Below are 22,613 nucleotides of genomic sequence, written 5' to 3'. Positions count from 1 at the left end.
CCCCCAGTGAAGTCGGCTCCGGCGTTTTATAGCCCGCTTTTCCTGAGTACCCACATTGTGTATACACACCCGTGTCGGGATCCTGAGACCGCCTCAGGTCAGGGACTCCCCACGAGGACTCCCAGAACTCGGGAAATCTGTCACACTTATGGTTCCAGTCTTTACAGGGGAAGGGTGCACGTAGGATCTGGAAAAGGCACAAGGCATGCCAGCAGCCCAAGCCCAGCTCCCTGCTGCCTTCTTTGGGGCAGGGAGGGTTTATGCAGGTCAGCTCGGTCCCCTGGCCTCGGTGTGCTGCTCAAGATGAGTGTCACTCACCCTAGAAGCTCACCTGAGCTCGGTGTCCACTTAGATGGACCCAGTGTGGCGCAAGACCTCGCCGTAAATCATGTCGTTAGCCCCGGTGCAAAGACGCTGTCATCAGCGGGACCTCCCAAGGGCATGGGGGTCACCTTCCAGGAGCCGGTCAGGGGTCGTCCTCTCTTTGGGACCAGAGGGTTTGGGCAGTCCGTGCCTGGTGAGCCCTTCCTGGCCTGGCACATCCAGCCAAAGGCCTGACTCTTCAACAAAAGAGCGGTGACTTCAGCCCTCCTCCTCCGCATCCAGGCTCTCCCTGCGGGATGATTTCTGCCTCCGTGGTGGGAAGCAGAGGCCAGGGGTTGGCGAGGCCGGAGGGGCTCTGCCAGGGCCACACAGCCCCTCCGCTTTGCCCCCATGTGGACCGCATGCACTCAGCACACACTGTGTGTCCAGGCCCACGTGACGGGGTGGACGGGGCGGAGGGCCCTAGACATGGTTTTCATACAGCAGCTCCAGCCCCACACCTGGCGGACGGAAGGGCTCCCAATGCAAGGGGCCCCGGGTGGGACGAGGGAGATTGTGACCCTCAGGTGAGACCTGTGTTGGACTTCTGAAGCCCAGACCTGCAGGATAAGCTAATGTCGTTTTAAGCCCTTAGTTCTGTGATCGTTTGTTACAGCGGCCGCCTGGCCTCTCGGTGAGTCGCTCTCACGGCATTTGTACTGTGGCATCTCTCAGGGTCCCTCCAGCCCGCTCGCTTCTCACTTGGCGAGTGAATACACATGCACAAGTGCTCACATGTGTGCACAAACCTTTCTGTGACCTCAGGTCGCTGTCTGAGGCCCCCTCCACTTTCCAGGCCAGCTCTGGGACTTGAACAAGGACTTCCCAGCATGTCTGGTTGTGAGAGCCTCTCTGGGAGGAGCCCCGTGCACCCCTCCCCCTCCACGCTCCCCTCAGCCTCAGCATGCAGAGTCCTGGGCCCTCCCAGGCGAGCAGGTGTGTGTTTTCCCGGCTGTGCAAAATCACCCTGGAGGCGCTTCTGGGGAACTCTGAGATCCTCTTCCTGGTAATAAACCATGCCACCCCTCAGACCAGATCGAGAAGCTGTGGAAGGTTTGAGTCTTGTCTCCTTTGGAACTGAAGCTTCTTAGCAGGTGGTGCAGTCAAGGTCTGGGGCTGCCCTGCCAGCGATCTGAGCCCCTCCTTCCCATTAGCTGTCAACCTCACCCCAGAGAGCCTGGCCCGGAGACGAGGAGTGTTAATCACTGAGTTGTGTCCAACTCTTTGCACCCCCTGTGGACTGCAGCCCGCCAGGCTCCTGTGTCCATGGGATTCTCCAGGCAAGAATACTGGAGTGGGTTGCCATTCCCTTCTCCAGGGGATCTTCCCGACCCAGGGGTCGAACATGGGCCTCCTCTGTTGCAGGCAGATTCTTTACCGTCTGAGCCACCAGGGAAGCCCTGAGAGAGGGTCACGCATTTTCGGACCTTCAGCTCCACTTGGGACAATTCCTGGAAAAGCAGACTCAAGGCAGCACCCATTTAACAAGGGAAGCAATTTTTGTGGCCAGAGAGCTCCTTTTGTTTCACTGAAATTTCCCGCCAACTTTCCTAGCTGGGTATCTGTGCCGTAGACATGCATCCTCTGGCCAGGTGGGGTTTTCTTCCTGTTTTGTTTGAAGTGACTTAGCAGCAGCAGCAGCAGCCGACTGGTGCTGTAGGTAACAAAGCGAAGAAGCCAGCCCTAGTTACCCTCCTGCCCAAGAAGACCGTTCAGATGTTCTGCTTCCTGGTGCTGTCCTTCACCTTAGAAAAGCTCTAAGAGTTCCAGAAGCCTCTAAAGTTCTTGGGAAAACCCACCTGCTCTTGCTGTGTTGCAGCGTGGCAGCCTAGGTGATGTGGGTACGGGCCAGACCTCCTGGGCTTACCCTTGACCATCGTCACCCTGGGCAGTAGACGCCCCCTCCCTGCCCCGGTTTCCCTTGCGGCTGACGATGCCCCTTAGGTCATCCTATCCCTGTGACAATCACTGACGTGATACGTGTGAGTGTTTAGAGCAGGGCCTGCTGGCACCAGTCAGTACCCACTGTTAGCTGCTAGTGAGGTTTAAAAAGCTTTTTATTATCCTTTTGTGATTAATTAATTGTAATATGTTACATACCTTATGTGCCAGGCACCCCAAAACAATCATATGAAGTCAGCTGTCTCTCTTCTATTCCAGAGAGGAGGAGGTTGGTGCTCAGAGAGGTTATAGAGTTTGTCTAAGGTCACACAGCACATCAGGGCTTGGCTGGGATTCCAGCTCAAGCCCGTGTGGTTCTGTCCCTGGTCCCGCCTCATGCATGGACATAAGCGGGTGTCTTGAGCGGACTGCAGGGGTCAGGGCTGGGGAGCCATCTGAGCCCTGGAGTCCTCAGCTGCCAATGGATGAAGTGGATAAGCCCAAGGGCTCTCCAGGGCCCACGCACTGCCTGACTCAGACGCTCTGGAGGCGGGGTCTGGCGATTCCACTGCACCCCTGCTTTGGGGTCCCCTGGGTGGGCCCCCGAGAGGCCCTTTCCTGGGAATGAGAGGCAGGAAGGAGCCCTTGCATCAGTGGAGCCTGGTGTCCAGCCAGTACCTGGCAGCCGGAGGGGGACAGGCAGAAACGCTGGGAGAAAGACGAGGGGGCTCCTGAGTGGGCTGGAGTTGGCACGAGGGGGGCTTTCTGCAGCCCTGAGGCCAACACCTCTGTCCTGCAGACCATTCCCGAGAGACCCTGTCCGTGGGTACGGCTGGGGGCCTGGCACCTGGTCGGCCTCCTCCTCCTCCTCCACTAGGGGGCACCCAGTGCCCGCGGCTTGGCCTCCCGTGGGCTCCGGGCTTCGGTGGGTCTGGGATAAGACAGCTGCTTGGGTTATCGGACGTGATATTCTGGGCTGATGGCGTGGTGTCATCTACTGGAGAAGTCCTGGAGAGGGCATGCCTCAGGACGAGCACACACACGGGCGCACACACAGCCAAGGGCGCACGGAAGCCTCTAGGGGCCATGGTCACCTTGTTAGCTGGTTGTGGGATGGTTTCGCAGTGTACGACGTGTCCGAGCTCATTGGCTCGTGCCCGTGAAATCCGGCCAGCCGTGCGGGCATCGGCAACACGGCAGTGAAGCTGTAAACAGCGGAGCAGGCGGGTGGTCTCACAGAGGGTCAGCTGGGCCCAGCAGTGACCTTCTCACCCAGCCCAGCCTCCTGTGCTTCTCCTCACTTTGCGGTTGGGGAAACTGAGGCTCTTTTTTTTTAATCGGTTATTTATTTCTGGCTGTGCTGGGCCTCCTCGCTGCTCTGGCCCTCTCTAGTTGTGGCGGGGGGAGTTGCTCTCTGCTGCGATGTGTGGGCCTCCTCGCTGCTCCGGCCCTCTCTAGTTGTGGTGGGGGGGTTGCTCTCTGCTGCGATGTGTGGGCTTCTGGTCGCTGTGGCTCGTCTTGTGCCACAGGCTCTAGGCTGCGTGGGCTTCGGTAGTGGGTGCAGCTCCCGGGCTTTAGGGCACAGGCTCAGTAGTTGTGGTGTCCATGCCTAGTGGATCTGAGGCATGTGGGCTCCTCCCAAATTAGGGATCGATCCCGTGTCTCCCGCATTAGCAGGTGGATTCTTTACCATTGAGCCACCAGAGAAGTCCAATATATATAGTTTTAAATTTAAAAACTTTTTTTTTCCCCCCAAGCCATGAGGCATGCGGGACCTTAGTTCCTGACCCGGGGATCGAACCAGGGTCCCCTGCAGTGGAAGCTCAATGTCTTAACCCCTGAACCGCCCAGGGAAGTCCTGAGTCTCGTTATTAGTAATGGTCCCAGGCCGCGATGTCCACCAGGCATCAGACAGTGGGCTGGTTCATGTAGACAGTCCCACTCTTTGCATCAGGGAACCCCGCTTCAGAGGGGAGGCGAGTGGCTCCGGTCAGGGCTTGTCTGCGTCATCACACTCAGGCTATCGTGGGCCCCAAGAGTGACTGTCCTGAATGGAAATCGAAGGGTGTCTTGCTTGGTCCCACAGTCGCGGGGATGTGACTCCCGCTTGGTAGAGAGAAGCCCGGTGGGATGTCCACCGCCAACCCCAGAAGCCCTGCCCCGGGACCCCCTCCACGTGTGGTCCGCAGGTTCCCGGCCACTCACCCTGGAGGCCGATACTGATTTTTCTGCCAATGAGGCTCTCCAGCAGGCTGGGTGCGTCTGAGATCTGATGAAAGCAGAGCATCTGCCAGATGTGTGCTGCTTCCGCTCTGCTCTGCATTTATGTGGTGTCGGCATTTATGCTTCTTTAATATGAAAAACGCCAGCGCTGTTTGCTCCAGGGTTCCTGCCACCAGCCTGCTCCCGCAGCACCCCCCCCCACCCGGCCTCTTTCCTGCCCCCTAATGTTTTTTTGTTTTTCAATTTTCTTCTGTCTTTTTTCTTTTTTAGTCACAAGTTTGGGAAAAAAGTCACCTATTTCAACTATCTGAGCGAGCTCCGTGAACACCTCAAATACGACCAGCTGAGCATCCCCCGGGAGGTTCTGCGGTGAGTGAGACCGCTGTGCCCTCCACATCCACCCTCCCTGGCCTCCCCTCACGCTGAAAGCTTCATTTCCATTTCCATTCGTGTGCACGGCCAGATCCGGTTCCTGAATCCGCTGCCTCCGCAAGGATGCCTGGTAAAAGATGCTGACTGCTGACTCAGAGAGGCGAGGCGGGGATGGCTGTGCACACACGCGGATGAGATGTTTGTCTCACCCGCCGCTGCAAAACCAATTAAACAAATAAGCCGCGCTGGTAACTGCTGTTTGCTGCCATGGTGTTGGCCAGTTTCGCTTTGGAGCGGAGAATGAGGGGGACTTTTGGGGTGTGTGGATGACGCATGTACAGCGTGAAACACTCCCAGGCCTGGGGCAGGTGTTCTCAGAACTGCCAGCCTGGTGCTTCTGAGTGGAAGCCTAGCTGATGGGTCCGCTGCTTTGTTTTCTAGGCAGCGGTCCCCTCCTCTGACAGGGGCTCAGGTTGCGGGAGGGAGCCCAGGAAGGCGTGTGGCCAGCCCCGGGTCCCTCTGTCAGCTCAGATGGAGCCCAGTCTCTGAGCCCTGCCCCACGCTCTTCTGCCTTTTGCATCCCGCCCTCTGGGGGTGCTCCTTTGAGGAAGCCCTGCAGGTGGAGTGGGGGTGGCTCCCTCCCTCTGGGCCCCAAGTCCCAAGGATATAGAGCGCCATAGAGAGAGTGCGTCCACCTCAGGACACTCTCAGGTAATGGGGCCACGAGGCCCTGAAAGGTGCTGAACCCAGCTGGGGAGGGGACTTGTGAGGAGGGAATATCAGGGGAGGCTTCCAGGAGGAGGTGACTCCTGAAGTGAGTTTGGAAGAGACTGAGAGCTAGATCGAGAGCCCAGGGAAGCGTCCCTTTCCAGCAGAGGGAAGCGCTCGTGCAGACACGTGGATAAAGTGTCGGCTAGGGGTTGGCAGGAGAGGATGGCTGTTTGACAGAGGGTGGATTGCTCTTGCTGGCTTTTGTGTGAACGCCCACGGCTACCGGGGCTTGTGAGGGTGCGTGTGTCTGTGTGAGCACGTGCAAGACTGAGATATGGGCCTGGAAGGATGGGACGCCCAGGGTCCCATCCTGCAGATGCTTGAGGGGTGTGTAACCCGAGATGCTCCCTAGAGCATCAGGGAAGGCTTCCTGGAGGAGGTACCACTGTGATGAGTCTTAAAAGGGATGAAGATGCTTGTGGGGCGTGTGACCCGACAGCGCCTTGGGGCCCGAGGCTGCACCCCTGCCAGCTGACAGCTGAGCTTCTTTTGTGTCCACAGATACGACGAGGAGCTTCGGAACCTGCACGCCGGCAGGCTGCCCCCTCCCACCAAGACGCCCCCACCGCGGCCCCCTCTGCCCACCCAGCAATTCGGAGTCAGTCTGCAATAGTAAGTGAGCGGGGACAGGGTCTGCCTTGTTTCCTGGGATGCATCCGTGTGCCAGTGGTGGGCGGGTTCTCCCCAGACCTCAGCCTCCGCAGCCGAGCTTAAGCGTTCGGGGAAACTGACCTGTGAGCTTGTCACGAGGCCGGAGTGCCCGCCACTGTGTGTGTCTGTATGCTTGTGTGCAGAGCACCCAGCCGTGGGCCGGGGGGACTGGGGGTGGGGGTGGTGGGGTCCTCACCTCAGTTTCCTCATCATTGCTCAGTGGACAGTTCTGGTTCCGTATCCCCAGGCCACAGCCCAGACGCCTCCCATCACTTTCCACGTGAGGCTTGGCCGCGTGCTTTGCTCTGGCCAAGGAGACAGGAGCGGCTGCGGGACAGTTCACGTCCTGCAGGGAACCTTAGGGGCTGGTTCGTAGTTGGTCTCTCGTGATAACGGAGGCAGGGTGGAGACGGTGTCTGGCTGGCCCGCGTCCTTGGGTGACCACAGAGCCCCTCCCACTGACGCCCATGGCGTGGGGCTGCCCGAGTGGGGAGTGAATCCCCGTGGGGCTCGGCCGCCTGGCTATAAGAACTGTTGTTCCCACAGTGTATCCTTCCCTTCCTACCTCGTCTCGCCCTTATTAGCCACGTGAACCTTGAGCTCACGCCTCCTCGCAGCTTGTTTCCTTATTTCTAAAATCAATGAGTCTTTGCATGATGTGATCGTTAATCTTTACTCCTTGGAAAGGATTCTGGGCCTCCCATCCAGGCCAACTTCATCCCTTTTAAGACTCATCATAGTGGTACCTCTTCCAGGAAGCCTTCCCTGATGCTCTACACTGAGTATAAAGCCTCCCTCCATTGCAGCCCCGATCTGAGCAGGCGCCAGGGGGGAGTCCCTCAGGCTCTTTGCCCTGCTCAGAGGCGAGCTCCGTGCTCTCCTAGTCTCTGTTTCCGGGACCCAGCCAGGTGTGAGGCAGCTGAAATGACGGAAGATGAAGGTGTTGTTTAAACTGTACGAGCCCCGAGGGGCAATTGGGTCTGAGCTGCACGACGTGTAGGAAAGCCAGGGCCTGGAGGGTTGTGGATCCCGGGGAGCAGCTAGTAGTTTCTTATTAGAAACATGCCGTGCGATCTGTCTCTATATAAAAACCCCGTGATCTTTAAGACCCGTGCTGGATGTTAAGACACTGCGAGGTCAGGAGCTGAGGAGGCTTTGGGCAGTGCCCAGGCCAGGTAAGGAGGCGGAAGTGGCACCTTGGGTGTGCCCCAGCAGCCAAAGGGGACCGTTGTTTTCCAGAACTTTCTACAGTGGTGGCCATGGTCCGTACTGTCCGCAGGTGATGGTTGAGCAATGCAGGTGAGGCACCGAATTTATCATTTCATTTGCCTTGAACTGATTTCAGTTTAGGAGGCCGCTCGCTGCCTGGTGGACAGGGTAGCCCTAGACTGCGGGGTGTCAGCTCCCCCACAGTCAGACTCGCGCACACAGCAGCGCCCCCTCAACTCGGTTTTTTATGAGCACTTAGTGACTGGGGAAGGTCGAAGGCAAAAGGAGAAGAGGGCAGCAGAGAAGGAGATGGTTAGATGGCGTCACTGACTCAATGCACGTGAGTTTGAGCAAATTCGGGAGATAGTGAAGGACAGGGAAGCCTGGTGTGCTGCAGTCCGTGGGGTCGCAAAGTGTTGGACACAACTCAGCAACTGAACAACAAGAGTGAATATACCGTATGTTCATATATGATCTCCATAAATACACCTGGAGCAAAGTTCAGCGAACAGCACTTCCTTTTCCGCTTTTAAACACTGTAAAGATGTGCTGGTGTGGCCCCCACCACCCCCTAACTGCCCCCAGGAAGGCAAGACCTGGAACACGCCTGCTGTGACTCCGGCCGCTCTGGGGGAGCGCTGGTTGGAACTTGGCTCTCAGAGGAGGGCCTAGTGACTGCTTTACCAAGGCTTCTGCCGTGGGCTCTGTGCTTTCAGCCCAGTCCTGGCTGGGTGTGAGCTGATATCCGGGGTCCAGGGTGGGCGTGCGAGGCCGCTGGCTTTGGCACCGTCAGCTCTTTAGCCTGAGGAGCAAGAGCACCTTCTGGGCTGCCCATTTTGTTGTTCAGAATCACTCGCTGAAAAGTGCAAGTGTCAAAGTCTCAATCGCTCAGTCGTGTCCGACTCTTTGCAACCCCACGGACTGTAGCCCGCCAGGCTCCTCCGTCCCTGGGATTCTCCAGGCAAGAATACTGGAGTGGGTTGCCATTCCCTTCACCAGGGGATCTTCCTGACCCCGGGATTGAACCCAGATCTCCTGCATTGCAGGTGGATTCTTTATAACGTCTGAGCTACCAGGGAAGTCTCCTTATCATCTGGGCTTCCCTTGTGGCTCAGAGGATAAAGTGTCTGCCTGCAATGCAGGAGACCGGGGTTCAAGATCCCTGGAGATGGAAATGGCAACCCACTCCAGTATTCTTGCCTGGAAAATTCCATGGATGGAGGAGCCTGGCAGGCTACAGTCCATTGGATTGCAAAGAGTCACACACAACTGAGTCGTACATGCCCTCCTTCAGGGGATCTTCCCCACCCAGGGGTTGAACCCAGGTCTCCTGCATTGCAGGCAGATTCTTTATACCGTTAGAGCTACCAGGGAAGTCTCCTTATCATCTAACAAAGCTTTAAAAATGAAAAACAAAAAGCAAAACTCACCCAACTCATGGACTTCTGAAGCCATCTGCTTGAGTACAGTGTGTGTGTGCGTGTGTGTGTGTGTGAGAGAGATGTTTGTGATTTGGGTACCGCTCAGCCTATGAAGTTCACCAGGGCACCTTGGCCTTGTGTTTTGACCAGGTGCCTTTTGGAAGGTGCCGATGCAGCATTTCGGCCCAGAGCTGCCAGCAGATGCTGGGGATATCTGGTATAAAGGTGTGGTCCAGCCCCGCTCCAGAACCAGTTGTTGCTGTTCGTGTCAGTTCGTTACATCTTTAGGGAATGGTGACTATCATTGGGCAACCTCTGAAAACCATTCTGCACGTGCCACTTTGAGAGCTAATCCATGCGATTGCCTCTTTAAATTAATATTTTATGCTGTTTCATTGCGAATGACTGTAATAAAATGGCAATAAACATATTAAATAAAGCTCCAAATATGTAATTTGTTTGGACTGCGAATGAATGAAAGTCATTAAAATTCATAAGCAGATCCTATTCACAAGTGTTAATTCGCTGAGTTAAGTTCAAAAACACACAACAGAGTGTTATCACCTTAGCGCGAGCTAATTAAGTTACTATATTAAGGGGAAGCCAGAGATTCAAGAAGTCTTTGCCCGCCTGCCATGCCTGAAGAGGTACAATGGAAACAGCCCTGAACTGGGCAGTTGTGAAGAGACGGAAAAGGGGAGGAGCCTCTGAGGCAGTGGGGGAGGGAGGAGGTCACATCCCAGCTCTAGCCTTTTCCAGCTTTGGGAGGCAACCTTGTGATGTAACTTCTCACCCTCGCCTCTTCCCCTCTAACCATAGGTGAAACCCTGCTCTCTGTACCCTCCGGGGCCATGGGGCCTTAATAGGGTGCACGCAATGTGAGCAGTTCCTGCTGCCCAGTTCATCTCCTATTCTTATTCCCTCTTCTGATCCCCTCCTCCAGAAAGCCTTCCCTGACACTCCACACAGGCAAGAAGCATTTGTTGAGAAGACTATTCTTGCCCACATGGAATTGCCTTGACACCCTTGTAACGAACTAATTGACCATGAAAGTTATGACCAACCTAGACAGCATATTCAAAAGCAGAGACATTACTTTGCCAGCAAAGGTCCGTCTAGTCAAGCCTATGGTTTTTCCAGTGGTCATGTATGGATGTGAGAGTTGGACTGTGAAGAAAGCTGAGTGCCAAAGAATTGATGCTTTTGAACTGTGGTGTTGGAGAAGACTCTTGAGAGTCCCTTGGACTTCAAGGAGATCCAATCAGTCCATCCTAAAGGAGATCAGCCCTGGGTGTTCTTTGGAAGGACTGATGCTGAAGCTGAAACTCCAGTACTTTGGCCACCTCATGCGAAGAGTTGACTCATTGGAAAAGTTTCTGATGCTGGGAGGGATTGGGGGCAGGAGGAAAAGGGGACGACAGAGGATGAAATGGCTGGATGGCATCACAGACTCGATGAACTCCGGGAGTTGGTGATGGACAGGGAGGCCTGGCATGCTGTAATTCATGGGGTCACAAAGAGTCGGACACGACTGAGCGACTGAACTGATGAGGGTATATTTCTGGACTCTTAATTCTATTCCATTGATTTGTAAGCTGGTGTTACATGATCTTTATTGTTGTAGATTTATAGTAAGTTTTGCAATTGGGAAGTGTGATTCTTCCAGTTTTGTTTTTATTTTTCAAGATTATTTCAGCTCTTCTGAGTCCCTTGAATTTCTTTATTAATTTTAGAATCGGCTTGTCAATTTCTGCAAAAAAAAAAAGCAATTGGAATTTCAATAAGGACTGTGCTGTGTCAGTAGCCAATTTGGGGGCTATTGCCATTTTAATAATGTGCTACGTGCTAGGTTGTTTCAGTCGTGTCCAACTCTATGTGACCGCATGGACTGTAGCCCACCAGGCTCCTCTGTCCGTGGGATTCTCCAGGTAAGAATACTGGAGCGAGTTGCCATGCCCTCCTTCAGGGGATCTTCCCAACCCAAGGATCGAACCTGAGTCTCTTATGTCTCCTGCATTGACAGGCAGGTTCTTTCCAATTCAAAAGCAAGGATGTCTTACCATTTATTTGAATCTTTAAATTTCTTTCAAAAATGTTTTATAGTTTTCAGTGTAGCAGTTCTGTACTTTTTTATTAAATTTATTTCCTTTTTTATTCTTTGTGATGCTATTGCAAATCAAATTGCTTTCTTAATTTCATTTTTAATTGTTCATTGCTAGTGTATAGAAATACAACTGATTTTTGTATGCTGATTCTATATCCTGCAATCTAGTTGAACTCATTTATTCTAATAGATTTTTTTGTGAATTTTTTTTTTTAGTATTTTCCACGTCTAAGATCATGCCATTTGCAAATAGAGGTAGTTATTCTTTTCCAACTTGGATGCCTTTTATTTCCTTGTCTTGCCTGATTGCACTGGCTATGGCCTCCAGTACAATGTTGAATAGAAGTGATGAGCATGGTCACTCTTGTTTTGTTCCTGATCTTAGGGGGGAGCTTTCAGTCTCTTTACCATTAAGTATGATGCCAGTTTTTCATAGATTCCCTCGATCAAGTTAAGGAAAATCCCTTCTGTGGCCACTCTGTTGAGTGTTGGGTTTTTTTTGTTTCATGAAAGGGTGTTAGATTTTGTCAGATGTGTTTTTTGCTCTGTTGAGAGGATCGTATGACTTCTGCCCTCTATTCCATTAATGTGACGTTACACTGATTGATTTGCACGTGCTGAGCAAATCTTGTGTTCTGGGGATAGATCACATGTGTTCATGGTGTATAATCTCTTCATATGATGCTGGATTTGCATGGCTGATATTTTGTTGAGGATTCTGTGTCTATTCATAAGCACACTGGGTCCAGTTCTCCATCCGTGAAATGGGCCCTCTGTGTCTGGCCTGGGACGTCACCCAGCCCTCAGCATTGCTGTGGTTTTAATTATCAATGTCTTTGACTTACAGCTTAAAGCTTTTCCCGTCGTTCACTGTTTATGGCTTGCAGGCCTCCCTGGAGGGAGGTTGCCAGCATCTCTCTTTCTCATGTGGGGAGGCTGGGGAGGCTCAGAGACAGGCTGCGGGTCACCCAGTTCCTAGGACTTGTATAGATCTGTGTGGTTCCCAAAGTAAATGGAGGAGGAAGAGCCCCTGCAGCTTTGGAGTGTCCTGGAAGAAAAGGACCCATCCACCACGCTCCTCCCCGGGGTGCAGCGGGGACACCTCCTGGACGCTACTGGGGCCCCAAGCCGCGTCCTCCCACTCAGAGGGGACACGCAGGGAATCAAGTTAGGGAAGGAGTGGGGAGTGTCCAGCCTGCATTCCTATGGTAGCATGACCTCATGAAAGCAGAGACCATCCCCCGGGCCCGTTTGCCAACCGGACTATTGTTTGGAGTCCTGGTGGGACAAGCTTCAGTTTACTGCAATCGGCAGTAAACCCAGCTTTCAGTGGCGATCAGGGCCTGCAAAGGCCTGTTGCTGCTGGTGATGTGGTTCTCCTTGTGCCCGCGTTTGTGCTCAGTCACTCAGTCGTGTCCAACTCTTTGCGACCACATGAACTGTAGCCCACTAGGCTCCTCTGCCCATGGAATTTTCTAGGCAAGAATACTGGAGTGGGGTGCCATTTCCTCCTCCAGGGGACCTTCCTGACCCAGGATTGAACCCACATCTGTTGTGTCTCCTGCATTGGCAGGTGGATTCTTTACCACCAGCACCACCTGGGAAGCCCGTGTGTCCCTGTTTGGGTCCTCTGTAAATCTCAGAGTGAAATGGGAAGCAGGATGGATATCGTATCTGCCCAATGAATTGCTACTGAAGGAGCATGGATCTGGGTCGTGGCCGCCTTGCCTCCAGCTCTGCCATCTCTTGGCTTTGGGACCTCGAGCCGGTCACCTGGACTTTCCCAGTGTCCATCTCCCATCTCTGATTGGGGCTAACAAAAGTACAATGGAAATTAAGTAGATAATATTTAAGAGCGAGGGTTCTAGGCTCAGACTCGTGGGTCTGAGTCCTGGCTCTGTCTGCTTGTGACCATGTTTTCCCCTAATCTGTGGCTGCATGGTAAGTTCTCCCAGCTTTCTGTGGGGTAACAAGAACATTTTCTAATAATAAAGAAGTTAATCTTAAGAGTTTATTCACTAGTAACAGCTTTAAAATACATGCAACAAAATCTGGGGGAACCAAAGAAGCAGATACACAATCCTGGTAGGAGACCCCAGTACCCTGCTCTGTATAGTTGGTGGAACAAGCACACAGCAACAACAGTCTAGAAAGCTTGAGCAACACATCAGTCAAACTAACCCAACTGACATTTAAAGAATAGGCATCCTAGGAACAGCAAAACATGTTCTGCACAGTTAAAAAGTGTCAGGGCAGGATCCCAGCCAGGAATGTCTGGCTTCAGAGCCCTGGCCCCTCAATCTAGCCGGGGGCTTCCCTGGTGGCTCAGACGGTAAAGAAACTGCCTGCAATGCAGGAGACTGGGTTTGATCCCTGGGTCGGGAAGATCCCCTGGGGAAGGAAATGGCAGCCCACTGCAGTATTCTTGCCTGGAGAGCCCCATGGACAGAGGAGCTTGGCCCAGTGTAGCCCAGTCTCTCAAATATGCTGCCTTTTGGGCAAGAAAATCCAGCAGATGAGGAAAAAGAGAAACAAACATGTTTAGAGCGAGCCCAGGGGTCTGTAGAATGGGTCAGAGTAGGCGGCTCTGGCTTCAGATTTCTGACTGCTACTTGAGCTGGGGTGTGGGGGAGGGGGGGGCTGGAAGCGCCATTCATATCATTCTACCTGTGTTTTAAAGCTTCCCTGTCTTTAAAGCATTTAAAGTTTTCTGAATCTCTGTATCAAATTACTACTTAAGAGACTGTGTTAACAGCCTGTCTGAGGCAACATACTTGGTTTTCACAAAGCATCTCTTTCGATTGATTCAGTCTCCTGGTTCTGCTTTCAGGGCCAGATCTTCTCACACTTCTGGGCCTTCTTCTGTGTGTTTCCTTCTGCCTGGAATGCCCTTTCCTCTTTTGTCCTCTGCAAGCTCCTACTCATCCCTCAAAACCCAGCGCAGAAGTTGCCCCACGTGGAGCCCTCGCCAAGCACAGATCTCCCCCGTAACATGTGCACCCTTCTGGGGAAGCGCTCAGATAATGCACGGTCATTTTTATGATTTCTGCCTCTCTTGGCCACTAGACCACTGGCTTCCTTGGGGCCCAGGCTGCCTCTTCCTCTCCCTGTACGGCACCTCAGGCCCACGTTTTCTCACAGGTGTGGTGAGGACCCTGTGCTTGTCATGGTCACCTATCACACCCAGGTGAAAACTGTTGCCTTCTTTTCTCTCCCCTCAGCCTAAAAGACAAAAATCAAGGCGAACTCATCCCCCCCGTGTTGAGACACACAGTGACATACCTGAGAGAGAAAGGTGAGTAAGAGCTGGCTCCAGCCCAGGAGGTGAGGGGTGCCATGGACACCTCCCTGGAGGCCTCTCTGGGATCCTGAGCGCCCCACAGGCCAGAGGATGGGAGGAGCTAGAACCTGGGCACGGGGGGATGACCAGGATGGGCAGGGCTCGGGCACAGTGGCTCCAGCCACCTGGGCTCTCTGGGTTTGAATCCTGGCTCCGCTGTGTACTAGCTGTGTGGCCTCAGGCGAGTTACTTACCTTCTCTGGGCCTGTTTCCTCATCTGTCCAGTGGGGTTAATAGCAGCACCTGGTGCACGGGGTTGCTGTGGAGCCTAAGTGAGGGATGTGTGCGGTGCTTCACACACCTCCGGTCCTTTATCACGAAAGATACGCTTGGTTTGTAGACACCATTGCCAGTGGGGTGCGTGTGCTCAGTGACTTGGGGGTGAGCCTTGTGGCTCCTCCTAGACCCCTGAGGCCAGAGCTCAGATCCACAGGAAAGGTGCATGGAGGTGTCTTTTACCCTAACGGGAGGAAGACCATTCTCGAGAGAAAGGGCTGCCAGCCAGGGGTGGTTCCCTGCAGATTCAGATGCAGGAGCTGTGGGGGTCAGTGCAGCAGAGGGGAAGTGGGGTCCCTGGGGGTGGTTCCCAGCATGTCCCAGGAACTGCCCGCTCAAGGCGTAAAAAGTTCTCTGAGACCACAGCTCCCAGGCTGGAGGGTCTATGGTTGGCCGCTTGGAGCTCTGTCTCCTTCGACGTTTCTTTCTACTCTGTCGTTAGAGTACTGCCCTTTCCATTATGTATTTCAGGAATGGACAAAAAAACTTGTGGATAAAAAAATTTCATAGAAACTGTGGAAGGGAGTTTTCCTTTTTTAAAAAATGTATTAATTCCCTTATTTAAAAAAAAAAGTTAACAAAACGAACAGCCCACAGTAGGAACTCACTCTCTATGTTTGTTGAAGGATATGTGGATTAAACGTGTATCCATTGGACACTCAGCTGCATTCGGCCCTGGTCTAGGCTCTAGGGTTGTCATGGTGACTGCAACACACAGCCTGTCCCTCCAGGGGCCGTAGCTATGACAACTACAGACTAACGCAACAGGGACGAGCCGGTCATAGAGGTCGGGGACCTGCGCTCTGACACACGGGCGGCTGTGTAACAAAGAGCCACAAACTTAGGAGCTCCAACAGCACACATTTATTATAATGTCTGAGGTCAGAAGTGTGGCCTCGGGGGTTGGGTCTTCTGCTCAGGGTCTCACCGGGCCCAACTCAAGGTGCTGGCCAGGCTGTGCTGTTTTCTGGAGGCTCCGGGCAAGACTCCACTTCCACGCTCATCCACTACGTCAGTCAAGTTCAGTTCTTGCGGTTGTAGTTCCAAGTTGCCTGCGTCTTTGCTGGCTGTCAGCCAGGGGTCTCTTTGTGTTCCTAGAGGCAGCCTGCTTTCTTCGCTGTGTGACCTCTCCCTGGAGAAACCCCCACACCTCGAATCCTTGCCCCACATGCTTTGAGTCTGTGTTGCCAGGAGGAACCTGGGGCCCTCTTACGAGGCTCACCTGATTAGGCCAGACCCACCCTAGATAATCTCCGTATCTTCAGGTCAGCTATGCTGGACCTGCATTCCCTCTGCAGAGTCCCTTTACTGCAGCATATGGATTAGTGTTTGAATGAATCCGTGGGACCCCAGGGCCAGGAGCCTGGGGGCCATGTCAGAATTCTGCCCATTATAGTCACTCAGCAAGAAAGAGAAGGAGGGGCCCCTATGCAAGGGGAGCGGCAGGTGCGGAGGGTGAAGGTGGGAAGGAGTGTGGAGCCGGTGGGGGCCGGACAGAGGGCTTAGAGGGGCGGGCGGGGGCGCTGGGCAGGAGAGCCGGGCAGCAGTAGGCAGACCGCAGGTCTGTGGTATGGGCTCGCAGGCAGCTCTCCCATGGCTGATGGAGACAGGAAGAGCTCCGTGCCAGAGCCAATGAGGTTTGGATGCAGGTGTCAAATAGCTCACCCAACTTCAGCGTGGAGAGACTGGGGAGGGAGAGAGCGGCGAGCATGGGGGTCTGGGGCCCGGTGCTGTCCTGCCGAACATGGACACGCTCTTTGTCTGCACTGTCCAGGACAGTAGCCACTGGCCGTGTGTGGCCGTCGTCCAACGGAGCACTGTGTGTGTGGCTCGTGTGCCAAGCCTGGGTAACTTGATTTTAATTGCACAAATGTCAACCACCATGGACAGCTAGTGGCCGCCATATAGGCCAGGTCAGCTCTAGTCACTGGGGAGAAAGGGGAGCAGCATGTTCGGGGCCGTCCTGGGGGCCGGGCTGGGGCCATGCATTACCCCGTTCATCCTTCCCACAGCCCTTGGAGGCAGGCACTCCTGGCTTACTTGGTGGACAAGGCAGCTGAGGCTCAGAGAGGCTGAGTGCTTTCTCTGAGGTCACACAGCTGGCCCGAGGCAGCATTGTTGGGCAGACCCCATCTATCTGCCTGAAGCGTCAGCCTCTTCCACTCTCCCTTTCTGGGGTGCACAGAGGTGGGGAATCAGGTGGGACTGGGAAATATGGAAAAAGTTTGATTTAAGAGGAATAAACACAGGTGGGTGTGGGGCTAGTGGAGAGAAGATGAGCCAGGCTGGAGAGCATTCCCTGCCAGCTGTGGTGAGGGGATGTGTGGGCAGGGCAAGTCATGGAACGTTCTAGAAACCTCAGATGCTGGGCCCTGTGAGATGCCTGGAGACTTTCCCCACAGGACTCCACACCGAGGGCCTGTTCCGGAGATCAGCCAGTGTCCAGACGGTCCGCGAGATCCAGCGGCTCTACAACCAAGGTGAGTGTCTCCCCGAGACCCTCCCTGTCAGTCTCCCGCAGAGCCCACACTCGAGCCAGCGGAGCTCCTCCCACTCCCGACCCCAGAATAGCCCAGATTTGGGGGACAGCTGCCCCAGTGCGTCTGTACCCAGACCCCAAGCCTCGCCTCTCAAGCCTGGGGACAGTGGAAGCCAGGCCTGACCTCAAGATGCTCTTGTCCAGGCGGGACTGGGTCATATGGCAGAGAATCAATAGTGTCCCCATGAGATTTCCATGGTGGCCCAGTGGCGAAGACTCTGCACTCCTCACATGGGGGCCTGGGTTCAATCCCTGGTCGGGGAGCGAGATCCCACATGCCGCAACAAAGATCAAAGACCCCCACATGCTGCAATGAAGACCCCCTGCCAGCAGATTCATTCATTAAAAGCCCGGTGTCCCCCAGCCTCCGCCGGGCGCCGTGAGAGGCAGGGGAGGGCAGGTGACACATTGGCAGGGAGGGACAGTGCCGTGTCCTGGCATCGGGCTCCTCCCCTCAGGAGGTTTCAAGCCATTTTGAGTCTGAGCCTACCCTGCAGCTGGAGTCCCCAGCCCAGCGTCAGAACTCAGACGCCCGCCCTTGTGTGTCCAGGGAAGCCCGTGAACTTCGATGACTACGGGGACATCCACCTTCCAGCCGTGATCCTGAAGACCTTCCTGCGGGAGCTGCCCCAGCCGCTGCTGACCTTCGAGGCCTACGAGCAGATCCTCGAGATCACCAGTACGTACCCACCGGGGTGCCAGCCAGGGGTGCCCAGGGTGTTGGCCGAAGGCCGGAGGGGTTGGGGCTGGGCACCCGGCGCTGTGGGCCAGGAGAGGGGCTGTCCCCCCTGGACCCCCACCAGTCTTGGCCAGGCCAGCCCTGCCCATGGTCAGGGGACACGGGGTCAGGGGTTATCAGATACCCCTGGGCCCAGAGACGGGGTCTCGGAGGGCATCTCTAGATCTGGAGTACGTCGCCCCGGTCAGGGTGCACCCCCCTGCACTGTTCCACAGGATCTCTACTTCTAGCACCTCAACTTCCTCATCTAGAAACGGGGGTAGCCACCCCCGCCTGCTGTTACAGAAAAAGCTATGCATGGCCCTTGAGAAAGCAGTGAGGCACCCGTTGTGGGGCAGGGGGGCATTGTGAGAGGTGTAGGGACCACTGCAGCGGGGAGACAGACTGGGCTCAACTCCAAACACCGCAAGCAGGAGGAGGGGCTTTACAGCCGAGCAGCTGGTGGACGGGTGGTCCATGGATGGAAGATTACTCGGAGGAAACGGGCGTTGGGGGAGGCAGGGGGCGGATTCTGACTATACTGATCCAACAGGACTCTTGCTACCGGCAGACCAGGTGGCCCAACATCCCCTAGGGGGTGGGGGACGGGGGGATGAGGACCCATCAGATGGCAAGGGTGATCAGGGTTCCCGTTACACTAACTTACGGCTCTTCGTAAAGCTGGACAGTGCAGAGACATAAAGAAGCCTGAAACCAGAGGCTTTGTTAATAAAAGAACTCTACAAAGCCTGACTAGAGTTTGAGGCGAGAGTCTCCCCAGATTGGTGAATGCCGGGGAGACGTGATGTGAGCTGCAGCTCTCGGGCGTGGTGATGCCCAGGAATGGACCAGGTGCACCGAGGGCCGTGGCGCTGATCACTCCTAACGCCAGTGAGGGCACGTCAGCGCTTCCTAGGTGGCTCAGTGGTAAAGAATCCGCCTGCAAATGTGGGAGACGTGGTTCTTTCCCTAGTCTAGGAGGATCTTCCCCCTGGAGAAGGAAATGGCAACCCACTCCAGTATTCTTGCCTGGAGAATCTCATGGACAGAGGAGCCTGGCGGGCTACAGTCCGTGGGGTCGCAAAGACTCAGACACAACTTAGCAACTAAGCAACAACAACAAGGGCATGTCAGAGATGCTGGAGGATGCTGGGAAAGCAGCGCAATCACACACCGTTGCTTTCAAATGGGATGACCTCTGCCCCCAGCATTCTCCCAAAACTGGATTCAACTCCTGGTGGGTGTCAAGCCATAGACACAACCGAGCCCCCACTTCCTCCCTGCCCCCGCCCCATACACACACGGGGAGATTTGAACAGGCACTCTGATGTTTCTAACAATGAGAGTTAGAAGGCTCGAGGCTGTACCCCTAGGACAGTGACTCCAACGCACATAAATTCACGCCCGAGGAAGTACTTTTCGTTCCAGCCAAAACCTGGTGGTAGACAGTTGCCTGACCCCACCTTAGAGCAGTTCCTGTAGAAAGCTTGCAATTATGAGCTACTTCTTTCCTCTTCATTTGCATCTCTACTCATTCTTTTTAAGAGCTGCCTATCATTCTATCAGCGTAGTTATTCTGAAGGCTGCGGACCCTGTCGGCTGTCATTCAACAACTCAGCTTGATTATATCGTGATTCAGGCATAGGGTGGCCAGATTCAGCTTTTAAAACACACAGGACGTCCAGTCAAATATGAATTTCATGTAAATAATGAACTCTTAGTATAAGTGTGTATCTATGTGTAAGTAAGTATATTAAGCTGTTTCGTATAAGTATGTTCCAAATATTGAACAGGATATACATGCACTAAAAAAGAATTTGTTGTTTATCTTCAATTCACATTTAACTGGCTATCCTCTATTGTGTCTGGCAACCCTGCCCAGGGGGGGTGCATGTCTCCTTGGAGTGATGCAAGAAATCCTTGCAGAGAACGCTCTGGAGGAAATGGGCTTCCCAGGTGGCCTGTGGTGTCTGGAAAAAAAAGGAAATTGCCATAGGGATATTCGCCCAAGGTATAGCAAGGTTTAGAGCACCAACTCATAGCTAAACAGAATGGGACTCAGGTCTGGGCTTCAGCACACATTAGCTGTGTGACCTTGGGCAGGCCACTTAACCTCTCTGAGCTCACTTTCCTCGTCTGTATAAAATCGGGGTTGCTTTGAGAATGAAAGGTCATACACTGCTTAGCATGATTCCTGGCACACAGTAAGTGCTTGGTTCGTGGTGGCTTCGTGACAGCAAGCTGCTCCTTCCTGCTCACTTCTTCTTTCTTGAAGGAACCATAGTAAAAGCCAGGGGTGGACGATGTACCATATCTGTTCTGGGACTGCAACGCTTAGAAAGAAAGATGTCGAGGCTGGAAAGCAGAGATCCAGGGCAACAAGACTTGTTGGTTCCTCAGAAATATTAACTCCAAGGGAATTCCTCGTCTGCTCAAATTACCCGGCAACCACTTGAGTTCAGGGAGGAATAACTTTTGTTGAAAAACCAACCAGAATGTTCACAGCAGGGAACTCTGTGTCTTTCAGCAGAGGCTGCGTTAGTTTACAGTCATCGTACCCAAGGCTTAGGGGGAGGAGGTTTAGGGTGCTGGAAGCTCGAGGTGTGTCCGCGTGTGCACGCGTGTGCACGTGTGTGTCAGCGGCAGGAGCTTGGCGAATGCGTGTTGAGTAGCACATCTGCACTCACAGTTTATGGAGCTCAGTGGGGTATGTGGTGGGGAGAGGCACTGGAGGCGCTCCGTCTGCTTGGCTCCTTCCAGACCCCTCTGGGTGTGGGGCCCTGAGCTGTGGATTGTAAACAGGTTGAGTTAGTCCAGAGCAGGGTCCACGTGCTTTTTCTGTAGAGTCAGATAGTAAATGTTTTAGGCTGTGTGCACCAGACTCAGCCATCATGCAAAAGCAGCCGTGGACAAATGAATGGATGTGGGTCTGGGCCAAAAAAGCTTCACTGACAGAAGCAGGCCACTGGCCCTCGGTCTGTAGTTTGTATCGACCATCCCATCCACAAGGTGATCTGGTGCCCGGGGGTCGCGGTGGGGAGCAGTCGCGGTGCCCGAGGTGAAGAAGCGGGCAGAGCTCGGAGCAGAGCTTCCTTGGAAAGTGGGACCCAAGGCCCAGGCGGGGGGCAGTCTGTCCCCCCTCCCTGCACCCCTGCCCGTCCTCGGAGGGATGCAGGAAGGGGACGCTCAGGAAGGACCCTTGGGCCGTGGCAGGTGTGGAGAGCAGCCTGCGGGTGACCTGCTGCCGCCAGATCCTGCAGAACCTTCCGGAACACAACTACGCCGTCCTCAGCTACCTCATGGGCTTCCTGCACGAGGTGAGGGGGCTGAGCCGGTGCCCAGGCAGACCAGGCCTGGGTTCTCACCTCCCTCGACCCTGGAGCCCACTCTGGGCCTGAAGGGCCTCCTACAAGGCCTGGCTGGGCCACATCTCTGCCCGGCAGGTCATGGGGCAGGTCAGGGCTGGGGGTGGGGTGTGGACAGGGGCTGTGTGCCCAGACCAAGGATGCTCAGAGTCTGCCGCCGGCATGGGGCCTAAGCAGGAAGCATCATGCGTGTCCTGGGCCTGCAGCACCATGAGCCACACACCGGGGGCCCTAAGACAGTAGAAATGTCTCCTCTCCCGGCCCTGGGGTTGCTCTAAGTGTTGGCCGAGATGAGGGGGCAGCCCCTTTGAGGAGGTAAGTTCCCTACATGCTCTCCTTAACCCTCCAAGAGCACCTGCATGCCAGGGCCCCACCCCCTGAGTCCTGGGAGTGGAGGAGGAGGCTGGGATGGGGTGGGGAGGATGTTGTGGACATTCCGGAAGGAAATCAAGAGATCAGAGCCAGTGCCCCTCCCCCCCCAGGCATCAGTGCCCATCCCTTCCGTTTTACAGGGGCGGCGGCCCAGGTCACAGCGCGGGCGGGCGGCTCCAGCGCTCCTCCAGGCGCAGGGAACACCGGTCACACCTCCTCTCATCGCCGCCTTGTTCTCACCCCAGGTGTCCCAGGAGAGCATCTCGAACAAGATGAACAGCTCCAACCTGGCCTGCGTCTTCGGGCTGAATCTGATCTGGCCATCCCAGGGGGCCTCCTCCCTGAGTGCCCTCGTGCCCCTGAACCTGTTCACCGAGCTGCTGATTGAGTACTACGAGAAGGTCTTCAGTGGCCGCGGGGAGCACGGGGCAGAGGCCAGCGAGCAGGGCGCTCCCGGTGCCAGAGGCTCCGTCCCCAACGAAGGCGCCTCCACAGGAGACAGACCCGCCTCCGGTGACAGACCCGCCTCCGGCCTCGCCAGGCCCCCGCTCCCTCCGCGTCCCCTGACCACGGCCTGGAGACTCCTCTAGGAAACATCAGTGGTGGTCTCTGCATCTGTGTTTTGTAAACTTGCCATTAAACGATCTTCTAGGGAACCAACCTTCTGGTGAAAATTCTGTGGTTCTGATTCGTCAGCCCCTCTTGTTCGGTCATGGCAGGCTGAGACAAGATGATGGATCTGTTAGGATCGGGACTCGCCCGGCCTCCCTGAAAATGGGAATGTACTGGCTGGGCCTCGTACCAGGCATCTCCTGCTGCCTCGATGCCACATGACAAACCGTGCAGACCCACTGACTTAGAGCAGCGGCCGCTGGTCACTGCCTGCGAGTCGGTGGGTCAGCGGGCAGTTCTGGTCTCTTCAGGACTTGCTTGGCAGGTATCAGGCACCAGGGTGGCTGGGGAGACTCCACCCTCCCGCAGGCATTGTGTTTCCGTTTGATGAATGGG

The 22,613-nt window shown here is 54.8% G+C and overlaps 1 protein-coding gene across 7 annotated transcripts in view; it reads left to right on the top strand.

Moving 5' to 3' along the window:
- Positions 1-22,265, top strand: part of ARHGAP8 (Rho GTPase activating protein 8) — a 50,810-nt gene extending 28,545 nt beyond the window's left edge. For 6 of the 7 annotated variants that reach the window (XM_044940779.2, XM_044940778.2, XM_045165223.1 and 3 more), the window contains 7 exons: positions 4,738-4,836; positions 6,112-6,222; positions 14,217-14,290; positions 17,014-17,091; positions 17,701-17,829; positions 21,082-21,185; positions 21,851-22,265. In XM_044940779.2, the coding sequence (XP_044796714.2) occupies positions 4,738-4,836; positions 6,112-6,222; positions 14,217-14,290; positions 17,014-17,091; positions 17,701-17,829; positions 21,082-21,185; positions 21,851-22,195 (940 nt within the window). In that variant the 3' untranslated portion in view covers positions 22,196-22,265. The remainder of the gene's footprint in view (positions 1-4,737; positions 4,837-6,111; positions 6,223-14,216; positions 14,291-17,013; positions 17,092-17,700; positions 17,830-21,081; positions 21,186-21,850) is intronic. The other variant, XM_044940780.2, reaches the window with a different exon arrangement.
- The last annotated feature ends 348 nt before the right edge of the window (positions 22,266-22,613 follow it).

The sequence above is a fragment of the Bubalus bubalis genome, chromosome 4, assembly GCF_019923935.1.
Source record: "Bubalus bubalis isolate 160015118507 breed Murrah chromosome 4, NDDB_SH_1, whole genome shotgun sequence".
Classification (NCBI taxonomy): Eukaryota; Metazoa; Chordata; class Mammalia; order Artiodactyla; family Bovidae; genus Bubalus; species Bubalus bubalis.
Note: the sequence above shows the minus strand (reverse complement) of the source record. Positions and strands in the feature narration are given on the sequence as shown.